This window comes from Triturus cristatus, chromosome 1_2 (genome assembly GCF_964204655.1).
Source record: "Triturus cristatus chromosome 1_2, aTriCri1.1, whole genome shotgun sequence".
Lineage (NCBI taxonomy): Eukaryota > Metazoa > Chordata > Amphibia > Caudata > Salamandridae > Triturus > Triturus cristatus.
In genome coordinates this window covers 296700927-296725135 of record NC_140580.1, presented here as the reverse complement: position 1 = coordinate 296725135, position 24209 = coordinate 296700927, and the positions used below count along the sequence as shown (strand labels likewise).

The 24209-nt window shown below is 44.1% G+C and overlaps 1 protein-coding gene across 2 annotated transcripts in view; it reads left to right on the top strand.

Moving 5' to 3' along the window:
• MCU (mitochondrial calcium uniporter) overlaps positions 1 to 24209 on the top strand; it is a 695883-nt gene that overhangs the window by 388958 nt on the left and 282716 nt on the right. For both annotated transcript variants that reach the window (XM_085603822.1, XM_085603823.1), the window contains one exon: positions 20946 to 21015. In XM_085603822.1, the coding sequence (XP_085459948.1) occupies positions 20946 to 21015 (70 nt within the window). The remainder of the gene's footprint in view (positions 1 to 20945; positions 21016 to 24209) is intronic.

The following is a 24209-nucleotide window of genomic DNA, read 5'->3' as shown; positions in this document are numbered from 1 at the left end:
GTTGTGTGATTGTGTGTCTTTGGTTACGGCAGTGAATGTTAGATGTTTTTTTTCCCCATGGTGGTCGTGTGACCATATAATCACTGGTGTGGGGCCTTCTGATGGTGGATGTGTGATCATGTGTCAACTGATGGATCAGCAGATCTTGTTGCTGATATATGTATAGTATGCGGTGAGTGTGTGAAAATAGCTGTATGAATGTGTGTATGGTTATATGATGTATTTTGAGGGGTCATCAGTGATGTCATGTGCGACTTCATGAGCAGAGCATGATGAGGGTGCAACTTATGATCCTTGTAGCATTCCATAACTGATGCATTGCCAGGATTTTACAAGGTTTTGAAATTAACCAAGACGAACTGTGGTTTTGTCAGTGAATTTGTTTGGCTTTTGCCATACAATAAAAAGGGAATACACTACGCAAGCCATAACCAAATTTTAATAGTTTTGTTAAGTGAAATTTTTAAAAACATCGTAATTAGTTTATTTCATGTTGGCTGTTTGGATGCCTCATAATGGGTGTGTGGGCGCATAAGAGTGCATCTGGGGCTGCCTGCAGCACGCGCAGCCACCTTGACAGGCAGAGACCTAGTGCCACATCACCATGCGCCACAAGCCGCTGCCCTCCCCAAGACCATCTGGTTTTAGCGGGTTGCAGGCAGCAAGTTACCACTAGCACATCTCTGGGGTCAAGGTGGGCTCTTCCATGGCAGGCACATCTTACGGCTGTGTTTTTCCAAACTGAATGTCCCGACCCACTAGTAAGTCGGGAGCTGATGTTTTTTGGGTCGCCAAAGTCCAGACAATAAATAAAGATGCCTTGAAATTCTATATTTATCGTTGTCACATATGCTGTGTTTCAAAGACAGAGGCCAATTGTCAGACTACATCTTCTGCTGCATTTTGTTTTATACAGAGACTGGTGTTTACGAACTCCTCTCACGTTGCAATCAGAGAAAGTAAAATAAAGTGAATTATGTGACAATCCTACTATGGTAGATCAAGTGTAAAAAGAAAGCTGGACAAAATGTAAATACCTGTAAATTAACTATACACATTCAGCAGTTGGAAAGCAAAATTAAATAATTTTTTTTGTAATTCTGAAGTATGATGGAAACTAAGATTTAGTAGGATCAAAACAAATCAAGATACTTTACTTGGTATTGCACATTTAACTATTCACTGAAACTGTATGTCTGCAAGTTTAGTGACTATTTCAGTGGAAAATTAGCTTTTCTGCAAATAATAATACATACCACACCGAAAATCGCCCGTCTTATATCTATTAAAGCTTGGTGGGTTGCAAATTTTTGTTATACGAAAAAGTGGGTCATAGTTCCAAAACGTTTGGGAAGCACTGCCCAGGTGTTTGTGTGTACATGATCTGCCTTTCAACTTTATCAACCTATCACACGCTTTCTTGGGTTACAATGCTCGAGTACTGGTAAGATGGGGTTTTGCAAAGCAACAGGCCTTAAAGGGGCAGTGGGGCTTAGGCAACCCAGTTCTACAACATGCAAAGCCCAACAGTTAAAGCCCTAGAACTGGTTGATACAGTTACTGTACCATGTATACGCAAAAGAACCAAAGCAGTTGGCCTTATGTGAAAGAAGCTTAATGTAGTAGGTGTTCAATTGACATTTGACACATTCTCTGGCCCAGGTGAGCAGTGCCACCAACAATAGGCACATGGGTTCACAATCTTCCCTGGTGAATGAAAGGTGCAGATTCACTAGTCTGTTCAATCCACAGCGGGGGTCTCTAACTTTTTCTGTGATGAGAGCTATTTCAGCTAAAGGAAAATCATCTGCATCCACTAATACATTGTATCGATGTACAATATCGCCCACATGCCCTAACACTAAAGACATTACAACAGTAATAAGTCTATCCAGTGCAGTTTGAGTTACTATTCAGCTATTAGCTTTCAATATATTTGGAAATGCAACCGTTTTGTCTGTATCAGCATATCAGGTTGTGAAGATTAACACATTTCATTCAGATACCACTTCCATTCTGGCCCGCTATAAGGCGACACTGGTCCGACTCCAGCTCTTGGTCTGACAGAGCAAAGTTTTGTTGATACATTTGGTCATGCACGGCCATGTAGTGTTTGAGCCTTGTCATGAGGGCCTTTAATTGGTTCAGCTGGCTTCTACGCTAAGGGTCCCAATATGAACAATGCTGCCTTCTTTAATGTACATGAACCCTCTGACTAAGACAGGGCGGAGATTCAGTTTGGAGAGCAACTCCATGGGTGTTCACAAGCTACCAGTAGCCCACACATTACCCGTTTGAGACCTGTGATCTAGATACACATGCCCTTCATAAACTTGAGACCAGCGCGGGAATATGGGAAATGTAAAATATGCAGGTTCCATATTCTGTTGTTGCAATTAGTAAGATATGCTGCAGTATCAGAGCGCTACGTTGACAAGGCCACAATCGGGGGCGGGGGGGGGGAAGGGGGCTCACTTGGGGTCTACAGGATAAGGTCCCACACTAACAACTGCAGGATCAAGTTTCCGGTGCAGACCATCATCATGGAACAGCTTTCCTTTAAGGGGCCTGGTGTTTCCTTGGGCATAGTTCAGGGAAGGCTCAAATTCATTGCATACAGAGCAATTATTCCTCACTAATTTGCTCCCCAATTAATTATGTCTCAAGGAGTTTTCCATCAAATATATACCGCAGTGCGTACCAAGCAGAATAAGGGGCATAATCATAATCGCTCATGTTGCTTGCTGCGGTAGACACCTCACCCTTCATGTAGAATGATCAGTTAATGCACACTTGGCATCCATGAAAGGACATGACACAGCCTTAACCCTTGGGGACATGTTAACAAACAGCCAGGGATGGCGAGGGGTGGCGGTGCTAGACCTTCCACCCCTAGCCCAAGCAATGCAGTGGCACGATCTGGGATAATATTCCACGCTTCCCAAGTCACAAAAAGTCATTAACCTCCTCAAGGGGTCATATGTTATGCCGGTGCCATTCTCCCTTACAAACCGAAGTAAGTGGAAAAAGATAGTTAAATTGTGTTGACCTCAAACAATAACTTATTAACAAATATACTCATGACCTGGGAAGCGATCACCAAAATGCATCAAACTAGCGGGGAGTGGGTCCCCATTTCCACACTTTAGTAATTCGCCTGGGTGGTATGCTAGTGCGGCATATGGTTACCCGTGAACCCTGAACCTGGGGCCTGGTCAGTGTGGTGTAAACCAAGAGCATAGCAAACTCCTAATCAGAAAGGCACAGATTTGCACACAGTGCGCCATAGATCATATCACACAGAGTGTGAGTCATCGGTGACTCCTTTGTCTTAAGGGCGGCACAGCGAGCCAAGTAATGGAACTGGAGCCAGGGCTTTCTCCGCACCGCCATAACATGGATGGGTTTCCCAGGCATGCGCTGGGCAAACCTCATAACTAGACTGTGCCACGTACTAGCTAGGGCCCCCAGGGGCCCCAAGAGGCCCATAATCCACCTGTGAGGCAACAATGTGACCACAATGGGCATGCAACCCTTAGTACAGGCCATAAAGGAGGCATTGGTGAACAGTCGGCAAATGCATGGGGCTCTGCGAAATTGTGTGGTCTCAGATCATTCCACGTAGGTTCTGGAGGGGGGCACAATCTGGGGGCGGCTGTTGAGGCATCATGCAGATGGACCAACAGCTCCATCCGGAAGTTCACGGAACAAAGGAAATGGGGTTTCATAAGGCACAGTCTCCTCAGTGTGCAAACCAAAGGTTTCTTTGCAGAGGACAGAGTCCACCTTTTGAACACAGGCACAGATATGTTCTGTCTGGACTTGCGGGAAGTCCTGGAGAGAGCAGAATGCAGGTAGGTTGGCAAGGCAGCATTGGGGGGTGTGAGGGGGAGCAGGGTCGACTATAGCCTCCCTTGTGGGCTTGGCCTAGTTACGGGGGGATCCAAGGGTTTCTGGTGCAGAATGCAACCAAATAGGGGAGCACAGAGGGTGTGCTCCTGGCCAACTACCCTCAAGGCCTAATTGCAGGGCCCTGGAGAAAAATGCGACGGCACCCCGGTAGTCCCACGAGCTGTTGTAAACCTGAGCAATTGGGGGCTTGCCCGGTACCACTCCGCCACATGGCACGAGTTCAGTGTTGGGGGTCCCAGGGTGAGGATCCCAAGAGCTATAGCGCCCGTTGGTATGTAGTCTAGGCACAATTTGGCTAATCAGATGAGCAGCCTGTATAGGTTGCTCATCCACTGGCTGTCCTGGATGGTCTGTAAGCTAATCCAATTTCGTCTTGCCTTATGTTCAAAATTTAACAAGTTTCCTACAACAAAAATCTTGTGTCCTAGTCTTTTGTTTGGGTCGCTCATTTCATGTGTCAATTGCATGCAGGGGTGGAGGGGGCTATGGGGTATTGGCACTATGGTTTATGGTGGTTGTGAGTAAATTATTTGTTAGTATTTGGCTGTTTGAAGGTATGGTGTGTGGTTGTTTGATGGTGGCAAAAAACACAACATGCCCACACTAGGATTAACTTGGTAACTGCCTGCTCAGTTCATGCAGATTTATCAGCCCCCCCCCCCCCCTTTAAACTTAAAAGATCTGACAGAGTTTGTGAAGTATTTTCAAATGGTACGAAAATCATTATTTTGACTCCCTTTAAGTTGTACCCTTATCCTATCTTCATGCAACTCAGTATGCAAAAAGCAAGATAAACATGCTGACAAATGTCAGGCTGGCCCCTTAAACAATTCCAGTATTAATAGAAAATCCAATCATTTTTAACCCTCTCTTGTAACTGTTCTCCACATATTGGGTCTGCAGGAAAACTAGAAATACCCTCATTGGGTTTAACTCCATAACTGCCTGCCACATTCAGGCAGAGTCATGAAACAGCGCCAACGTTATTAGCATATATACATGTTATAAACTCTCCCTGGATGGATTGGCACAAAACTTGGTCGCAAATTGAATAAATGTCCATTTAAATTTTGCCATAGTTTGTGCTAAATCTGTCGAACAGCGCCAAAGTTAATAGCAAATGAACAATTTTGGACCTCCCTTTTAATCTGACCCCCCCCCCCCCCCCCCCCCAACCCCCATTAATTCATAGGCATAAATTTGAAATTTTTCAGAATATCCAAAATTTACTATCTATCAATCATATAACTTTATTCAGTAGGTAACGATATGACCAAAAAAGCACATAAAATAAAAATATGCCAATTGTGCAGGTTAAAAACCGATCAAACGTTAGTAAAAAGAAAAAGGCAATAAGATGCAGATAAATATTATTTAAAATTAAAATAATGGTCCTATAATACAAAAGAAAATAGAACCAAAGTAGGATGAGCTTAAGCTACACCTACGAATAGGGACTGCCACCAGTTATCGTATAAGGGGGGCAGATCTTTCTCCTTCCTTCCTCCTTATGTGCTCATTGGAAATGCTACCAAGTGATGAAAGATGGAAAAACTGAGTCTTGTCAGTAAAAACCTGTGATGTGAATTGGGAACCCATCCCAGGTAGTTCTGAAGCCCGTGGGGGTTAAGGTATGATATGTATAACGCAACTGTCGGTGGGATCTCCTCCACAGTTGTAGTAGCTTGCTGTAATCTTTCCTTGATCATTTGTTTCTGAGCATTTTTGGAGAATAGTATTATGTCCCCAGGGGTTCCCACACATTCAGATCCTATCCTATGATTAGGAGGGACTTTTTGATTTAAGAGAGAGTCACAGTATCGTGTATACTTGGTCTAACGACCTACAATCCCTAATGATATCCTGGGTTAGTTCAGCTACACCTTTCGACCAGATTGAATGCCAAAGCAATAGATGTCTCGCTGCTGCGGTCACCGCTATGGGCTGTAGGCAGAGTTTAAGATGGATGATGGTACTGGAAGTTGAATTTGGGACCGCTAACATCGTTCCTAGATAAAAACAGGAGGGCCAGAATTGTTAATTGCCATTAACCTGACCCTCCCGCCCCAATTAACTCGTTTGTATGAATTTGAAAATGTTCAGAATATGCTAACCTTACTATCCATCAAACAGAATGCATATTCATAAAATAGGAGAAAATGGCTTCTCAAGTATTCACTCTCACGCCCATTGGGGACCTTTTTTTTTTTTTTTTTATAAAACTCATCTTTTAAACTACTGAATGAGCATACCAAAACCGGAAAAGCATGGATTCTAAGTAAAAGTCTGCATTAATGCCAAGTTTAGTGTAAATCCTGTCAGGGTGTTTCCACTGTAAGCTTCTGATTCAAAAGCTCCTATTCCAACAAACTGACTTTAGGAGCGACTCACTTTTGTCTTTAATACAAAATGTCAGTTTTTCATTAGAAATCTGTTGTTAGAATGCAGTTGATTACTAGTGAGTTAGCTGAAAGGCTGCTTGTGGTGTTGGAAATACATATTGGACTTTGCATGTCAGGATGTTTTACTAACATTGAGGAAGGTATTTGAGAACTCCTAAAAAACAAAGTGTCCTCATGTTTGCTTTGTAGAGCATTAACCATAATTTCTATGACAAAAATAGACCCCTCGTTTTGTTCATTTCTCAAGGAATTCTTTGTTTTCAGCTTTGGCTTCATCAAAATGACTTCAGGAGTGCCACACTTTTTTCATGAATACAGATTTAGTGCTCTAGTTTTTCCCCCTCATTATGTTGATTTATAAAGGAAATGTTTAAGGTTTAACAGCTTTTATTACATCGAGTATTTCAGGGGTTCCATACTGTTCTCAAAAATGCAGATTGTTAGAACTCTAGTTATTCTTTAGAACACTGTGGGAAGCTGCAGAAGATCACTATGCAATCAAATGACAGACTAAGGATGGTGTTGCCAAGTACGTTTTACTCAGAATATCAGACTTAAGTCTCGCATGGCTGAGGAAGATAATGTGAGTTTATTGAAAAATAAATTGCTCCTTATAACTTCCCCTTACATAACCTATAAGAGAAAATCATCAGAGGAACCCTTTTCTCTCAAGCATGGCTCATCAAATCCCATCAGAGGATCAGCATTTTTTGCAGGGTAAAATCACCTTATTACACATCACAATTACTAAAATGAGTATGGTATCACCAATAAATAATTTATATTGTTCTTAAAATGCGTTTTTACTCCTTACATGTGCGCCTTTAGGTGAAGTCTTTCATTATATGCATTTCAATGGGGACCATGTCCCAGAGTCCAGTAATGGCTGCCACAACATGTTGCCAATGTTGTGTGCTAACCAATCACTGCAGGGTTGCTTTGCAACCTTCTCCTCTTGCCCCTTTGAGTCAGGGTGTGCTCTTCCTTTAACTTTATTCTTTATTAATTTAGAGGACATAGGGACGTTATCCTCGATCTATAATGGCTACCAACATATTTTTGTGGTGAGCAAATCGGGATTGGCAAGTCCCCTTAAACATGGCCAATCAGAGCATATCTAGATATAAACCATAAAAATATGCCTTTTTTAACAAATGTTCGAAAGGATTTACACCAAATCACAAAAAACACATTTTCCCAGTAAAGTTGGAACTTTTTGCCAAATGTGGTGTCATTCAAATCAGCCCTTTTTCTGTAGCTTCAACAGACGTTTCCTGTAGGAATTAACATGAGAAATTGTTTTGGAGCCCTCTTTTTGTTGGTCCTTGCTTGATTGATAACTGTAAATTTCCAGGAAGAAGCAAAGGTTGAGCTTTTTTGGGGGTAAAGTTTTGTGAAGATTAGTCAAGATGCCAAAAGTATTAATGAAACAAACACTCTTTTCAAATGGAAACTCTGGCCTAACTATAACTACAAAGTGGTGAGGGCCACTGTGTCAAGTGTGTGTCTGTGTGTATAAAAAAATATATATATATCTACTACGGGCGGTCGCCAGTAGGTATTTATAGTTGGGACCTATTTTTCATAGGAAATCCGCAACATTCTATTCCCAATAAGTCTGGCGCCGGCTGACGAATCTTCGCAAAATTTTCCAAACTTTTGGCCAGCTCCGGTCCGCTCCTATCCTGAAAGTCTCGGGGTGATTCGTCAAGCGGGGGCCGAGAAAAAAGGGGGTCCCAAAACGCGTTTTCCCCATGCATTTTCCCATAGGACCTTTAGCCGCAGCTACAGCCCGAACTGCTGAACTAAATTACACCGAATTTGGCAAAGAGGTAGTCCTCAGTTCAGACTCGTGCCTTTTGCTTCAATGGTGTTAATCTGTTGAGTAGTTTCTGAGAAAATTACAGTTAAATGTACATATATATCTATGGCCTCGGAAGATCCGTGCACCCTACGCGCACCCTCCCGATCACGCGCTGAATGCTAATTGGCTGTCAACATTCGAAACCAGGAACTGTGGGCAGCCATTTTGTGCCTCGGTAGAAGCGAGGCTGAAGAAGTAAGGGAAATAAGTGTGTAAAACATATAAAGGGGGCAGGGTAGAAATACTCTGACCCTCTACACTTGCTTAGGGGGTCCCAGAAGGACTCCCAGGACCCCTTTTTTTATTTTATAAAAAAGGCAAAATGCGCGCAGGGTGCGCGGATCCGACCGTAAAAAAAAAAACAAAAAAAAAAGCGCGGGCTTTCGCGGTTCCTTAATACTTATCAACCGGGGGTGGGCAAATCCCGGGGGCAAACACCGTAACATTTATTGGGGGGCCCAGGGGCCCCTCAGCCCTGGGGACTGCTACCCCCGGGGCTAGAAAATAAATGGGTGGGGGGGGCTGAATGGCCCCCCCAAGCCCCGGGGACCACCACCCCCCGGGGCTTTATTTTTTGAGTGAGGGGGGCTGTGTGGCCCCCCCCTCGAGCCCTCGAGGACCCAAGGGGACCGCCAACCCCCAGGGCCTGCTCCTGCAGTGTCCTGGGGTGCACACCCCCAGGACACTGTTGTGTGCTATGAGAGGCCGGGAGTCTCCCGCCCTCCCATAGCAAACTTTGTTTCAAAATCCAAACCATATTGCTTTTCTACACTGGGAGCTGCATGTCAGCAGCTCCCCATGTGGAAAAGCAATGCCGTCTCCCGAAGGACGCTGGGAGAAGGCTGGGACCGTGGGGGCGTTGGGGGCCCCTGCCCCACGGTCCCCAATGTTTTTTTATAAGCCCCGGGGGATGGGGTCCCCGGGGATAATAAAAATTTGTGATGGGGGGGCTATTTTTGTTTACGATAAAATTAGGAGTGGACGGCTCTCAGCGTGCCTCCCTGGTGTGCACGCGTTGGATTCGTGCACCCACCGCGTCAACCACGCACATCATGTTTCGCAGAAGCGCGCGGGCGTCACGTTGCGTAGTTCGTACGTGTCGCATATGTGCTTGGAGTCGTGTACCGGTCGCATGCAATCGTGCACGAAAATACGTACCCAACGCACACCGTACGCGGCTCCTACACTACAATCGTAAAATGGCGACTATGTTCCGTGCGGGGATTGAGAAAGGTACGCTCTGGTTGCGCGAATCCAAAAAATAATTGAAAAGAAAATAATAAAGTATTAAAAATATAGTTTCAAAAAGATACAAAAATTATAAAAAATAGTTTTAAAAAATTTACAATTTTTTTTAAAAAATTTCATTACAAAGAATATTAATTTTTTTAAGAAATAAGTGGAAAAAACCTTTAAAAAATGGTGAAAAACAATGTAAAAAACATAAATAAATGAATTGATACGCTGAAAAATAAAGATTTAGAAATCCTATGAAAATCATTAAAAATCATAGGTTAGAGATAAGTTATACCTAGGAATTAGCATTTAAAAAACCTTTGAAATTCACTGAAAAAACCATAGGTTTCAGGCACGTTATAGTTAGGAATTAGCATTTAAAAAACCTTTGAAATTCACTGAAAAAACCATGTCATTTGAGATGTCATCAGTGATGTCACTGACCATGTCATGAGTGATGTTATATGTGACGTCATCAGCAGTGCATTGCGGGGGCACGTGTTATAGTTAGCTGAACTAACTATAACAGGGGAATTTCAATGGTTTTGTACGAGGGAAATGTCCAGCTAACTATAACGCCCCTGAAACCTATGGTTTTTTCAGTGAAAATATATATATATATATATATAATCTACTGGCGGTCGCCAGTAGATAGTTATAGTTAGGACCGAGTTTCCATAGGAAATCTCAAAATTCTATTTTGAATAATTTTTGCGCCAATTGACGAATCTTCGCGAAATTTTCAAAACTAATGGGGCGCTCCGCTCCTACCCTGAAAGTCTCGGGGTGATTCGTCAAGCGGGGGCCGAGAAAAAGGGGGGGTCCCAAAACACGTTTTCCCCATGGATTTTTCCATAGGGACTTTAGTCGCAGCTACAGCCTGAACGGCTGAACAGAATTACGTGAAATTTGGCAGAGAGGTAGCCATAAGGTCCGTTTGGTGCCTTTTGCAGGTTTGGTGTAAATCTGTTCAGTATTTTCTGAGAAAATAGCATTTAAATTAATATATATATCTATACGCGCGCAGCGTGCGCGCAGGGTGCGCGCACTCGGCCGTCCGCGAGCGCACTTCTGATTGGTTGTTACATCTTAGTAAACATTCGAATCGGTCGAAACCAGGAAGTGTCGGCCGCCATTTTGTCTCTCGCACTGAGAGGGGGGTGAAACACAAAGGAGAAAAACATGTAAAGGGGGCACGCTGGACAGTTCCTGACCCCCTAGCAGGGGTCAAGGGGTCCCAGGAGGTCCCCCAAGGGCAATTATAAAAAAAAATAAAAATTCGGTAAATCGGCGAGTGCGCAAAGCGTGCGCGCACTATAGGAAAGGAAAAAATTCCGCGAGGTTCGCGCAGCGTGCACGCACGTTGTAAATGCTTTTAAAAAAAACTTCAATGTCAATCCCCCCGTGTGGGGACACTGCGCGCAGCGCAGTGTCCGTGCATGCCTTATAACAGAAGAACAGTGTATGCCTTAACCCTTAACAACAAAGCGTATCATGTGTCCTCCTTGTGCGGACGGTGCGCGAAGCGCACCGTGCGTACATGGCCCATTAAGCGTAACGTGGGCGCGCGGTGCGCGTAGCGCACTGCGTGCCCACCGTGCGTGCACGGTGCGCAAAGTGCACCGTGCGTGCACAGCACTAACTGCGTAAAGTGGGCGTGCGGTGCGCAAAGCGCACCGCGTGCTCACCGTGCGCACACGGAACGAACTGCATGAAGTGGGTGCGCAAAGCGCACCGCGTGCCCACCGTGCACGCACCGTGCGCAAAGCGCACCCTGCGCGCACGGCACGAACGGCGTAAAGTAACTTAGCATTTAAAAAACCGTACAAATTCACTGAAAAAACCATAGGTTTCACACACGTTATAGTTAGGAATTAGCATTTAAAAAACCTTGCAAATTCACTTAAAAAACCATAGGTTTCACACATGTTATAGTTAGCTGGGCATTTTCCTCGTGAAAAACCAATGAAATTCCCCCGTTATAGTTAGTGCAGGCAACTATAACTCACGCGACCGTAATCCGCTGCCGATGACGTCAGATATTACATCACTGATGACATATGTGTCTTTCTGAAAAAAATAAAATAAATATATGTATAGCTAAAAAAAAAAAGGAAGAAGACATGGGTATATAAATGTGTAAATACAGTGATGTAATATCTGACGTCATCAGCAGCGGATTACGGTCGCGTGAGTTATAGTTGCCTGCACTAACTATAACGGGGGAATTTCATTGGTTTTTCACGAGGAAAATGCCCAGCTAACTATAACATGTGTGAAACCTATGGTTTTTTAAGTGAATATATATATATATATATATATATATATATGTGTATATATATATGTGTATCTATTCATTACTCCGTCACCAAACTCCTTTCGAAAGACGAAGATAGACCCGGAAATCGGTGCACATTAGAAGTTTATTGTTAGAACGCCCTACACCACCGCCATTACGCGTTTCAGCCTTGCAGAGGCCTTGATCACATGATACGCCAATGGAGAGTTTTTCGACCTTTTTAAAGTGCTAGTGCTCCAAAATACGTGAAAAGACACTCCCACAAGAGTTCATAGACATAGAAAACACATTATCCTTAGAATGTAATGTATCTCAGTGCAAGTGCAAATCATAACGCAGTACAGTACAATGATGAGTATCACAGTGCAAATAGCGCTAAACCCAAGAAATATATAAATGAATATTTATGAGTACAAAATATAGCATTAATAAAATCTAATAAAAAATGCTAAAATCCAAAGCTAAAACCTTACAACATTAAAACCAGTAAAACTGATCAAATGGATTTAGAAGCATATTTGCATATCCAATTCTAACTGTCAGAATACACGGTGATGGTTGATGCATAGGTAGCTCTGTCATCTGCGGCTCAATACAGGCCACAATGCCGATTGATACTGCTAGCAGCCTGAAATATTGACCTAGTTGTTCCAATGCAAAAGGATATATGTCATAAAAATATATTCAGAGGATATATATATATATGTGTGTGTGTGTGTGTGTGTGTGTGTATATATTCACTAAAAAAAAAAGGTTAAAGTGATGTTCTAGTTTGTAGTTGTAGTAATAAATGGCTTTACATTTTACAAAATGCCATAGAAATTCACAGAAAAAACAGATTAAAGTGACTTTATAGGTAGTTGAATATGTCAGTCAAAAAAATCAATTTTAAGCTCACAAAAAATACTGAAATTCATGAGTTAATTATCTCAAGTACTAGAACATATGCTCGAAAGTAACTATAGCTCACTCCCCACCATGCACATTATCAGTTACATCATTTCAGATGTTATCAATGCAGTCATTGAACATGATATGAGTGATGTAATATCTGGGGGTATAAGCAGTGCATCTCTAGGACATGAGTTAGGTATTTTACTGAATGAGTTATAATTATTTGAGATAAATAACTAGTTAGCTTGTTGTCTTTTTAATTTCAAATGTATTTTTATCTGACATTTTAATCTAACTATAACTTTACTTAAACCGTTTTTTCCCTAGTACATTTTGTATGTTTTCTTTTTACAGAGAAGTAAGGTTTCCATTTCTTTGCTTGCCGTGGGGTTGCGCTCAAGCCCCCACAGGGGCCCATCTCCACTTTTTAATTTTTTTTAAAATTCAGGTACACGGGACATCCGCTACTTATTTTATTTTTGAGGACCACGACGCGAGTCCCATGGCCCGTGCGGCCCAGCTGGAACCCTGCATGCAGCACCTGTCTAATAGGAGAGGAGGGGGGCACGCGCACGAGGTCACGCGAGAGCCAGTATACTGTTAAATAATACATGTGGTTTGACCCAGGGACCTTGCTACCCTAGGAGGAATTATTTATTAAAAAAATATATATATTTTTTTTTTACGCCGCAACCCAGTGAAAGAACCGGGGCATTGCGGCAATATATTTTCTTTTTTCTTTTTTTTTTACTTTTAGTCTCATTGGGTGTCCCTCTAGGTAGGACCCCACCCCACAAAGTCTAGAGAGGTAGGGAATCCCTACCCCACTCACTTTTATTATTATTATGCCGCCGTATCATATCCTTTCTTGTTGCAGCCAGCCCATCCGAGAGCTCGTTCTGAAAAAGCCCGCTCACTCAATCAGAAGACCTATATTTTTAAATTCATCCCAAAGGGTTCCGGTATAGATACATGTTTAGTTAGAACCAAAACACAGAAGCACGGTTTCTGAGTAAAGATCTAGCATTTTGCCAAATTTGGTGTATTTCAGTTCAGCAATTTGGGCTGTAACTCTGTTTAAAATTCCTGTGGAAATTGCATGGTAAATTACGTTTTGAGACCACCCCTTTTCTTCTAGGCCCCTGCTTGATGAATCACCCTAAAACTTTTATAGAAGGAGCCTAGGTGGGCAAACTTCTTTTGGGGAAGTATTGTGACGATTCATCAAACTGTGTCAATGTTGATAGCAGAACAAAAAATGCCCTTTCTGTTGTAACTTGGTCCTAACTATAACTACTATTTACAATTGTTGAAGCGCACGCATCTTGCAATAAAGTAAAATACCGTAATGTATCAGAAAATAGAGCAATAATAAATTGGGCTTTTGTTTCTTCTTTTATCTCCAAATGTTAAATAATGCGTGGGAAATTTTTAGTATTGCTAGCTTTTTAATTGCTGCAGTCAGAATAAAGAAGAAAGTAGGGTATGATCATAACTTGCGCACACTGATAGTTGATGAGATTTCTTTTAACGTGTATATTGATGAATTGGATTGTATTTTATATTTCTTGGATATTTTTATTGTATATTGATAGTATGCTTTTATAGTTCTAACTAACCGAATAAAGTGAATTTGACTGACTGATATACACTATAATATATATATATATATATAAATATCAGACAAAAGCAAGAAGTCCAGGGGCTCATTGCTCATTGCTCGTCGCTTGAGTGAACTAATTAAGATGCGTTTAGCGAACCTGTCAGACATTTTGCAGCAAAGTTAGTGTATAGGGAAGTCAGGTGAAGAATTGGAAATACATTTTTTTAAGGAAGAAAGCTTTGTGTTCCTCCATTTTTTTCCCATACGTCTGCACTCCGTGTTTCATAATAACACGCTTTTAGATTAGCGTAGACAAGGAGATGTTTGTTATCTCCAGGTTCGATCCGATCTGTTTCAGAAAATGTCTGCTTCTATAAAAGCAGATATCAAAGAGCTGAATAAAGCAAAGGTTGATATGAGCTTGTATGAAGTCTATGCTAGTGTGTAGACTATTTCCCTTAAGCCCATCCCATAGGCCTAATTAAAAGACCTGTTCTCCATGCACATTTCGGTTCCATTCACCCTACCCTACACCACAAATGGCATTAATCCTTTGGATTTTTTTGTTTTTATCTTTTTTGTGTGTGCGTGCATTTGAGTGCAGCGTTTGTAATTTTTAGCTCCAGGACACTCTTCGGAGTAACTGCGCTATACAAATGGCCATTCATTCATTCCCTCATATTATCCTACAGACTGGATCAAGATTTGACTGTGAGATGGCATTTAAAATCAGGCAGTGCCCTGGTAGCTCAACAAATTAAATAGGTGCACTACTGAGGAGAAACCAGCACTGCAAAGGCAGATGATGAGCACAGCAGCAGACTGTTGACCCTTGTACTGACAGTAATCAGTTAATGACCTGGGGCTACATTACAATAGGCGTTTGCACCCGCTTTGCACGCCCCCGGTGCACTTTGGTATTACAGAAGGGGGTTCACCCTTCTGTGATAGCGCTGGCGAACTTAAAGCACCAGCGCTACCTTCAGGGGGCGTCCCCTCATTTGCATAGAGGCGTGCCCTGTGCAAATGAGGGAATTCCTTGGCCTCAGCGCCTGCGGCATATTACAAATGGGAGTGCAGAGGCAAAGATGCTCTCAGGTGACGCACTGTCAATGCGCTCCCTTAGAGCAGCCCTCTGGAGGGAAGAAAGGGGGTCCCATGGACCCTCCAGACAGCCCCTTGCAGGTGGGTGCATTCACGGACTGCACCTGCCTGCACAGGGACCTCTAATCCCCTTTGAAAGTGCAGGCGGGTTGCCGCCTGCACTGTGAAAACACAGAGCGGTTGCAAGCAGCTCGCTCTGCACTGCCCTGGGGGCAGCGTGAGTTGGGCCGGGTGTAAACAATGACAGCGCGTAATACAGCCCCACCTTGAACCCTACTGCCGTCTTCAGGCAACATGCCCCACACTTGCAGCTGAAGCAGAACACACGCACTGGGCCAGATTGGAGAACCAAAAGCCGCTGTAGCAAAGATACTCCAGCAATCCCACTCCTTTCGTCTCCTTGTGCTATATATGGTTTTCCATCCATCCGTTTACACTTTTTTCTTGCTCTCTTCTCCATCTGATTGTGTTCTCTCTACCTTCCTAATCCCTCCTTCTCCTTTGAAGCCTCACTGTGCCTGCTGCTGTTAACCTCGAGTCACTTGGAAAAGTGACAAAGGCACCAGAGGCGGCCCAGTGCTTTTAAAATCGGCATCCAAGATCCCTAGCCCACCTGGGAAATGCCCAGTGGAGTAAAAGGCCTGGCCAGCCCTGTACAAGCTCCGATGGTAGCGCTGCCAGTAATTCCTAGACTGTGTGTGATTTAAGCAGGACGGGTCCCACCGGGTCTTAAAACTCTACAGTAATTAACAAGCATTTGCAATGCAATAGGTCTCGCATTTATAAGAGTTTGAGCTATTGGCATTGTAAAATTACAATGACTTTTATTTATGTTTTGGTTTTATTACAAATAAAAGGCACTGTCATTTACAATGTCAGTAGCGTAAACTTGTGTAAAAGCAGTGTGCGGTGTGCAGCAGTGTACGGCGTGCAGCAGTGTGCGGCGTGCAGCAGTGTGCGGCATGCAGCAGTGTGTGGCATGCAGCAGTGTTTTGTGTAGCAGTGTGAGGCATGCAGCACTGTGTGGCGTGGAGCGGCGTGCAGCAGTGTGCGGCGTGTATCAGTGTGTGGCGTGCAGCAGTGTCGTGTCGCATGCAGCAGTGAGTAATGCAGTAGTGTGCAGCAGTGTGTGGCGTGCAGCAGTGTGTGGCGTGCAGCACTGTGTCCCGTGCAGCAGTGTGTCCCGTGCAGCAGTGTGTGGCGTGCAGCAGTGTGTGGCGTGCAGCAGTGTGTGGCGTGCAGCAGTGTGTGGCGTGCAGCAGTGTGTGGCGTGCAGCAGTGTGCGGCGTGCAGCAGTGTGTGGCGTGCAGCAGTGTTTCGTGTAGCAGTGTGAGGCATGCAGTACTGTGTGCCGTGCAGTGGCGTGCAGCAGTGTCCGGTGTGCAGCAGTGTGCGTCGTGCAGCAGTGTGCTGCGTGCATCAGTGTCGTGCAGCATGCAGCCGTGAGTAATGCAGCAGTGTGCAGCAGTGTGTGGCGTGTAGCAGTGTGCGGCGTACAGTAGTGTGTGGCGTGCAGCAGTGTGTGGCGTGCAGCAGTGTTTTGTGTAGCATTGTGCGGCGTGCACCAGTGTGCATGCCAAGCAATCACAGAGTGCTTCTAAGTCGCGTAAAGAGACATTTCTGCAAAATGTCGAAAATGTGTGTGTGGCACTTAGTCTTTAATGGAACCTGTTGGGCACTAATCCATTGTGTGAAATATGCCGTGAAATAAAATAAAAATACATCAGACCTCCATACTTTGGCCGTGCCATGCACATTCCAGTAATAACTTCACAGACATCCAACTCCAAAATCTTCACCTCAGGTAGGTGTGTGACAGCAAACAATCCTCTACCCAAATATAAGAGCGGAAGGCAACCAAGAGCAAAACAGTGCACGGCTCAGAGACAATCCCAAACATTTCACAGAACAAACAATGGCAGGAAAGGCTGTGTATCCCAAGCTCCTGAAAGACCCCCTTCCTGTCCGTTTGCAGCGGTCCGCTAAAAGCCAATCTGATTTCCTGGTCATTACAATGTACACCGCGAACAGAGCTAAAGGGGGACAAAAAAAATAAATATGTAAGGGGCTTAATACCCACAAAACTAGGAGGGGTAAATTGTCAGCCTAGTTACTTCAATGCCTGGGGTTTTCAATGAAAATCTACGGGCGTTGTCGAAATTGGTATCTTGCTGGAAGGAAAAACGTATATAAAATGCACTGTGCAACAAGACTACAACTATAAAACAACTAAAGACTGCTCTGAGTTATAATACAAATTAACAACTAAAGACTGCTCTGAGTTATAATCAAAATACAACTCCGATTTAAATTAATTTGAGCTGTTGGCATTGTAAAATTACAATGCCTTTTATTTATGTTTTGGTTTTAATACAAATAAAACGCATTGTCATTTACAATGTCAGTAGCGTAAACTACCACCCCACGAGCCTTCAATGTTTGTTTCACGTGCTTTCTACAGACACATAACTGCACGCAATTTTAAATGTCTTTGTGTCTTTGCATGGACACAGGAGGCTGTGCTGTTAATCAACTCGCTGATCCTTAATGTCACTCAGGAAAATGAACACATAGTGTGTAAAATATGGGATGGGCATATAAAACCTTGTATTAATAGTTCAATGAAGTGTTCCTTTTGTTACAAAAGTGCCTCCAATCCAAAGTGCTTTTGTATGGACTTTTTAAACGGCAAACAGTGAGCACTCTATGTAGTGCTCCATGAAAAATGTTCACTGCTCTAGTGATATATATTTTTAATTAAAGGCTTCAATCTGCCCACTGTATCCTGTGTTATAAGCAGAACAGGACACGGCTTAGCACCTACAAATCGTAAGGATGTGTGGCATTGTTTTCTCCTGGCGCCCGCGTTGTCTCTAATTGTAACACTTGCGAATGGGCCATTAACCAAGGCAGAAGGCTCTGTCTGGTTTCGATCTTAGGGGCGCCTGTTGTCTGTTGTCTGTTAGAACTTTTCCGTACTGTAAGGGAGGGTTAGGAGCGTGTGAGAGAGAGGGGGGAGGAAACACTGCCATGCGATGCCAGCTTTCGAACCCTAAACCAAACCTTACAAGTTTGCGCATCAAATGACTTCTGACGTTAAATGTATTTTTTAAACGGCAAACAGTGAGCACTCTATGTAGTGCTCCATGAAAAATGTTCACTCACCCCCCAACGACCCTGCTGGACGCCACCGCGTCTGACTCTAATCCATGCAACCAGAGAGCTTTCTACAGGATGTCCGTCCTGGGGGGCTGGTGGGTGCACTGGGGGCAAGAGGAGAGGTCGAGAGTACCGTGCAGTGGTAGAAGGGAAGTGAGAGAGGCTCAGAGAGCAGTGGCGCATAGGAAGAGAGAGTGCAAGGAGTGAACAGAGAAGTGCAGTGCACTGAGGAAGAGAGAACGCAGTGACAGAGAAAGGAGTGTGCAGTGAGTGAAAAGAGGAAGAGAGAGTGCACGTGGCACAGGGGTAGAGAGAGTGCAGTGAGTGAACAGAAGAAGGTAGAGTGCAGTGCACTGAGGAAGAGAGAATGCAGTGACAGAGAACGGAGCGTGCAGTGAGTGAAAAGAGGAATGGAGAGCGCAGTGATACAGGGGAAGGGAAAGAGCAGTGAAGCAGAGGAAGAGAGAGTGCAGCGAGTGAACAAATGAACAGAGGAAGAGAGAACGCAGTGCACAGATAAAGAAGCGTGCAGTGAGTGAAAACAGGAAGAGAGAGTGCAGTGCACAGACAAAGGAGCGTGCAGTGAGTGGAAACAGGAAGAGCGAGTGCAGTGATACAGGGGAAGGGAAAGGGCAGTGGCTCTAAAAATCGGCATGACTTCAATTAGGCTCCGGGAAGCGGGGTCCTGTTTACATTCTTTGGAACACTACAGAGTGTGATAAAAGAGAGGATAAGGGAGGGGGTAGGGGAGAGAGGCAATGCAGGCTGGCAAATGGTGAGCACTTTTCGCGGGCGGCCGTGCGGCCGCGAAAGTGAAAGAAAACGAATGCTTTCAGGCTGCCAAATGGTGCGCGCGCCCGGAGCACATGCACTGTAGTTGGCGGCCTGAAAGCACTCGTTTCCACTTCCAAAAGTGCCTACTATAAGTCTCGCCAGAACAGCGCTAAAGCGCTGTCTCAGGCGAGACCTAAAAACTGAGATTGTGACTTGTCCCTATCGGCCCTATAGTCATGTCCTTCATGCTACAGGCAAAAACACGGATTGATCTCTAAAGGCTAGTAACCTTTCCACAGACCTTAAGACCTTAGTAGTGTTTAATTCACTGCCTCATATTTTCAGAATTGTAACTTTATAAATTCTAATTAATCACAACTAAATCTGTTACTCATTTACCTGACCCTGCTAACAAGCAAAGGCAAAGGGTTTGACTATTTTAGGTACTTGTTCGTTACTGTGTGGTGTATATATATCTGAATGCAATAACGCAAAGCTCAGAGGCAACTATATGCGGGTCGGGTGGGAGCTATGGGAAGCACAAGTTCACATGATCCAATGCTCTATAAGCCATGCCTCTTGGAAAGAAACCCTAGTTATACTTCATAGAACGCACCCTTTTTGGGGAGACGGCTCCCCATGCACACTTTTTCCATCCTTCTTAAAACCCTGGTGACTTGTTTCGACGAAGAAGAGAACAAGTGTGACTCCTGTGTGACGTCCAAAGCGCAGTTTGAGCTGGACGCGAGGTTTCGCGTTGTCATTTTTGCTGCCCCCCTGGTTTTTGTGCAGGTCTTGTCTGATGCTTTGAGTGGAGTGCGCGTGGGAGTAGGACGAGGCTGAGCAGCGTTCAGCACTCTGCTTATTCAGACTCAGAGGCTGGCATGGCTCCATTACCTTGCTGCGGTCGGGTTCTGTTACCACCTACTTGTATACTTGACTAGCCGGTATGAGCAGGGCTCGAGTCGGGGTACACGCAGGTACATGTCGTCCCCCCACTTAACTTGAGTTGACAGCGTTAGTAAAATGTATCTCGTGGATGTCCAGTATAACTAGTTGCATCCTGGTTGTTGAAGCTTAATTGTGTTTAAGTACTTAGCAATCCACGTGCTATACCAATGTGGTGGCGGTTCTCTTGGGAGTAATTACTTATTTAACTTTTCGACTTTTATAGCAAGGTGTTGTGTATAATAGGTCACTGTTCAGTAGAGTGCTACAGTCACGATTTTGCCGTGGGCATTGTTAAAAGAAAAACGTGCAGCTGCCCGACAGTGGAGGCCCCTTGCATTTAAACGAGGCGGATGTCACTACCGCTACCCCGGCGGTGTTGCTGTTGTGCTAAACCCCAGTCCATTCGCAGTTAAGTGTGAATCAGGGCTGTTGCCCTGAAGCTTTACACAAATTCTCGTTGTCGCGTTGCCGCCGCTCTAGTGTAGACATGTATGCTTTAGGACGTTTATCCTCAGACGTTTGCATTATTTGTAAAAAAAGATGGAACACTGACATCAGATGAATGCGGAATATTTTCAGTGAGATTCAATCGTTTTGTAAAAACTTCACACAAAGCTGCGGGTGTTATATTTAATTATAGATCGAGGCTTCACCTTAAAGTGGGATGGGGAAAAGAGGGAGGGGGGTCTGAGAGGCACCTGTGTCCCTCTTGCTAAATATTCTAACTTTTTCTACTTCATTTTGTAGGTGCATCAGAGGCTTCCCGCATGGCACAGCCAGAGAGTGGTATTTTGTAGTACGGCGGTGCCCTCTGATGGTGAGTATTATATTGTTTCTTTTTCAAATTCTGCCTTGTGGTCTTATTTTTTTTTTTATCATCAATGTCACTGGACCGCAATGATTTCTACCCAGTATATTTAATTATTCGACCATGTTTGACTCCATAACCCTCTTCGAACCCCAGTAGCAATGTAACGTCCTCCTGCTGTATGTCGTAGGCCATGACACGAATAAGCACCAACACTAATCCTGTTTGGGTTCCGGAGTAGCGTGCTGCTCGCCGAAAAGCGTTTCGACGCCTCGCCAATGGTTGTAAGCGCTATATAAATACAATTGCAATACAACACAATGCAGTCTTAATTAGCGGAAGACACGGGTAGTCCAACTATCACAATAGAAATCAATTTCAATGTTTACGTTTATTTTTCTTCATTAACTCGTAACCACACACACATGCATTTTATGGGCAAGTCTAAATACCGAGATAGGTCAAGTTCTCAACTATAACAAACACTGGCAATGTCAATATTGGCTTGTCAATATGTTTTTAGCCATGTTGTACACCAGCGTAGCTGCTGTTTAAACATGGCTAATGTTAGTGGCGTAGAGTCGTGTGTGGTGGGTTGGGGTAGAATTGAGTGGGGTAGATTGGGTGCATAAGAGTGGGGTTGATTGGGTGCAATAGAGGGGTAGATTGGGGTGGAGTGAGGTGGGGTATAGTGGGGTAGATTGGATTGGGGTAGAGCAGAATGTGGTGGAGTAGAGTGGGGTGGAGTAGAGTGTGGTAGATTGGAGTAGGCTATTTTATTTAGTTATCTGGAAAGTTTTATAGAGCGCGAACAAGATCTGGCAGGGTATCGGAGCGCTGTACAACGAAGCCAGCTGGTTAACCTGGAACAGGAAAACATAATAGATAACTAAACTTATGCAGGAGAAGTACATTGGACATAAAAATAGACATATAAACAGTTAACAAGATGTAGATTGCATAGTAGATAGGGGATGGCAGGGTTGTAAGGTCATTTGCATTAGTTTGTAAGACTACAGTATTATTGTCGCTTATAACTATTCAAGAAGCAAACTTTTGATTTCTTTTTTAAATGCAGAGATCAAGGGGTTCATTCTGATTTTGGGTGGGAGAGCCTTACAAATTCCTGGAGAGAGACCGAGAAGGCACAGCTGTAGGTTTTCTTCTTTTTGGACTTTGGTGGTTTCAGCAGTAGTGTTTGAACTTCTTAGTGTGGGATTCCCACCCGAAAGTTACATTTTATTTGCCAGGTAAGTGGGTGTGTTCGGATGGAGCGCTTTGTGCGCCAAGCAGGGCATCTTATACCTGATCCTTGTATCGATGGAGAGCCAGTTGAGTTGGATTAGGTCTGGTGTGATGTGGTCACACTTTCTTGAGCCCTTGATGAGTCTGACGGCTGAGTTCAGAGTGGTCCTTAACCCCTTCGCTGCTGCGGACATTCCGCTGCAGCGCTGGGGGGGGCAGGGGGGCAGCGCGGTGGGCCTGTGCTCATGACGGAGCCGTTCCGTCATGAGCCACAGTTGAGCTGTGCTCATGACGGAACGGTTCCATCATGACTCCGCCCATTTGCGTTGTCGCCTCGCACAGGCGGGGAAACAGCGCCGCGCAGGCGGAGCAGCCGCCAACGGGAGTGTCATGACGGAACCGTTCCGTCATGAGCACACGGCAACCGTGGCTCATGACGGAACGGTTCCGTCATGAGCGGGGAAGGGGTTAAAGGGGCCAGTTTAGCTTTGGGTAGCCCTGCCAAGGTTCCAATTCTGTAGTCTAAATGGGAGATAACTAGGGATTGGACAGCTTATTTCATTCCAGTAGGCGATAGGAACGTTATGATTTTCCTTAATGTGCAGAGTTGGTGATTTGCTCCTCTTGATGCACTGATGTGATCTTGCATTTGTCCAGGATAAGGTCTAATGATGTAGTGGAGCTCATAACATGTGGGGTGCAATTGAGGGCTGTTAGTTGTTTGAGCCAGGCCTGAATGGATGCAGTATGATTGTGGGGGGCAAGCAAGAGGAATTCAGTTTTGAATGTATTTAGCATTAGATGAGATAACCACTGTTTAGTTATCAAAAGAGCATAGTTGAGAGTAGTGAAGTCGTCCTGGAAGAAATGTTCATGTGTGTCAACCGCGTACATGTGATATTGTATGTTAGCCCTTTTCAGAATTTCGGTGAGCGGTTCCAAGAAGTGGCTGAAAAGAGTGGGTGTGAGTACGGATCCTTGTGAAGCTCCAATTGAAGACCGGCTTACTGTTAGAAAGGTCATTGTTGACTTTGATTCTTTGAGTTCTATTTTAAAGGAACGAGGCAAACCAATTTAGGCCTGGACCTGATACCCCTTCCTTGTTTCTAAAAGGTCCATTCATATGTTGTGTTTGACCGTGTCAAACGCTGAGGAAAGATTAAGCAGTATAAGTAGGCAAGATTCGTTCTGTTCAAGTAGTCTTAAGGCATCGTCCACTTTGTATGTTAACGCGGTTTCGGTACTGTGTCCAGATCTGAAGCCAGATCGGTATTTGTCAAGTCGCTGAAAATGTTCAATATGATTGCCGAGTTGTGCATGAACGTATTTCTCAAGTAGTTTGGATAAAGTCATGATGTTAGAAATTGGTTGGAAGTTGTTGGGATCAGATAAGTCTGCCTTAGGTTTCTTTGGGATGGGGGTGACTTGTCCAGTCTTGAGGCAATCTGGAATCAAGCCTTGCATTAGAGATTCATGTACAATCTTCAACCAGAGAGGGAAAATGGACTAGATAAGCTATTTAAAGAATTTGGTGGGCTTTGGATCATTGAAGTGATTTGACTGTTTTAATGTAGCTATGATGTTAAGCAGCTCAGCATCACCCGGTAGTCTGAAGGTATTCCAAGACGCATACTTTTTTTTGGAGTTTAGGCAACAGATTCAAACAGAGGAGAGAGCTCGTCCAAGGTGGCCCTGAAGCAGGGGCGGAGTGTGCCTGATTCTGTGAGTCTGGTAAGGAAAGTTGCAAATCTAATTCGATCATTCTTGTTTTTTCAATGAAGTGGGCTGAAAATTCCTTGCTCCTTAAGATTGAGTCCTTGAGTGCCACAAGTTGGTTAGAGGAGTGGGTCACTTGTTGATTGATTTCAAGGAGATTTTTTTGTCTGTTTTTGTCCTTGTCAAGCTATGATCTTAAGTGATAAGATTTGGAGATGCGTATGTTTGTTATACCTATTTCT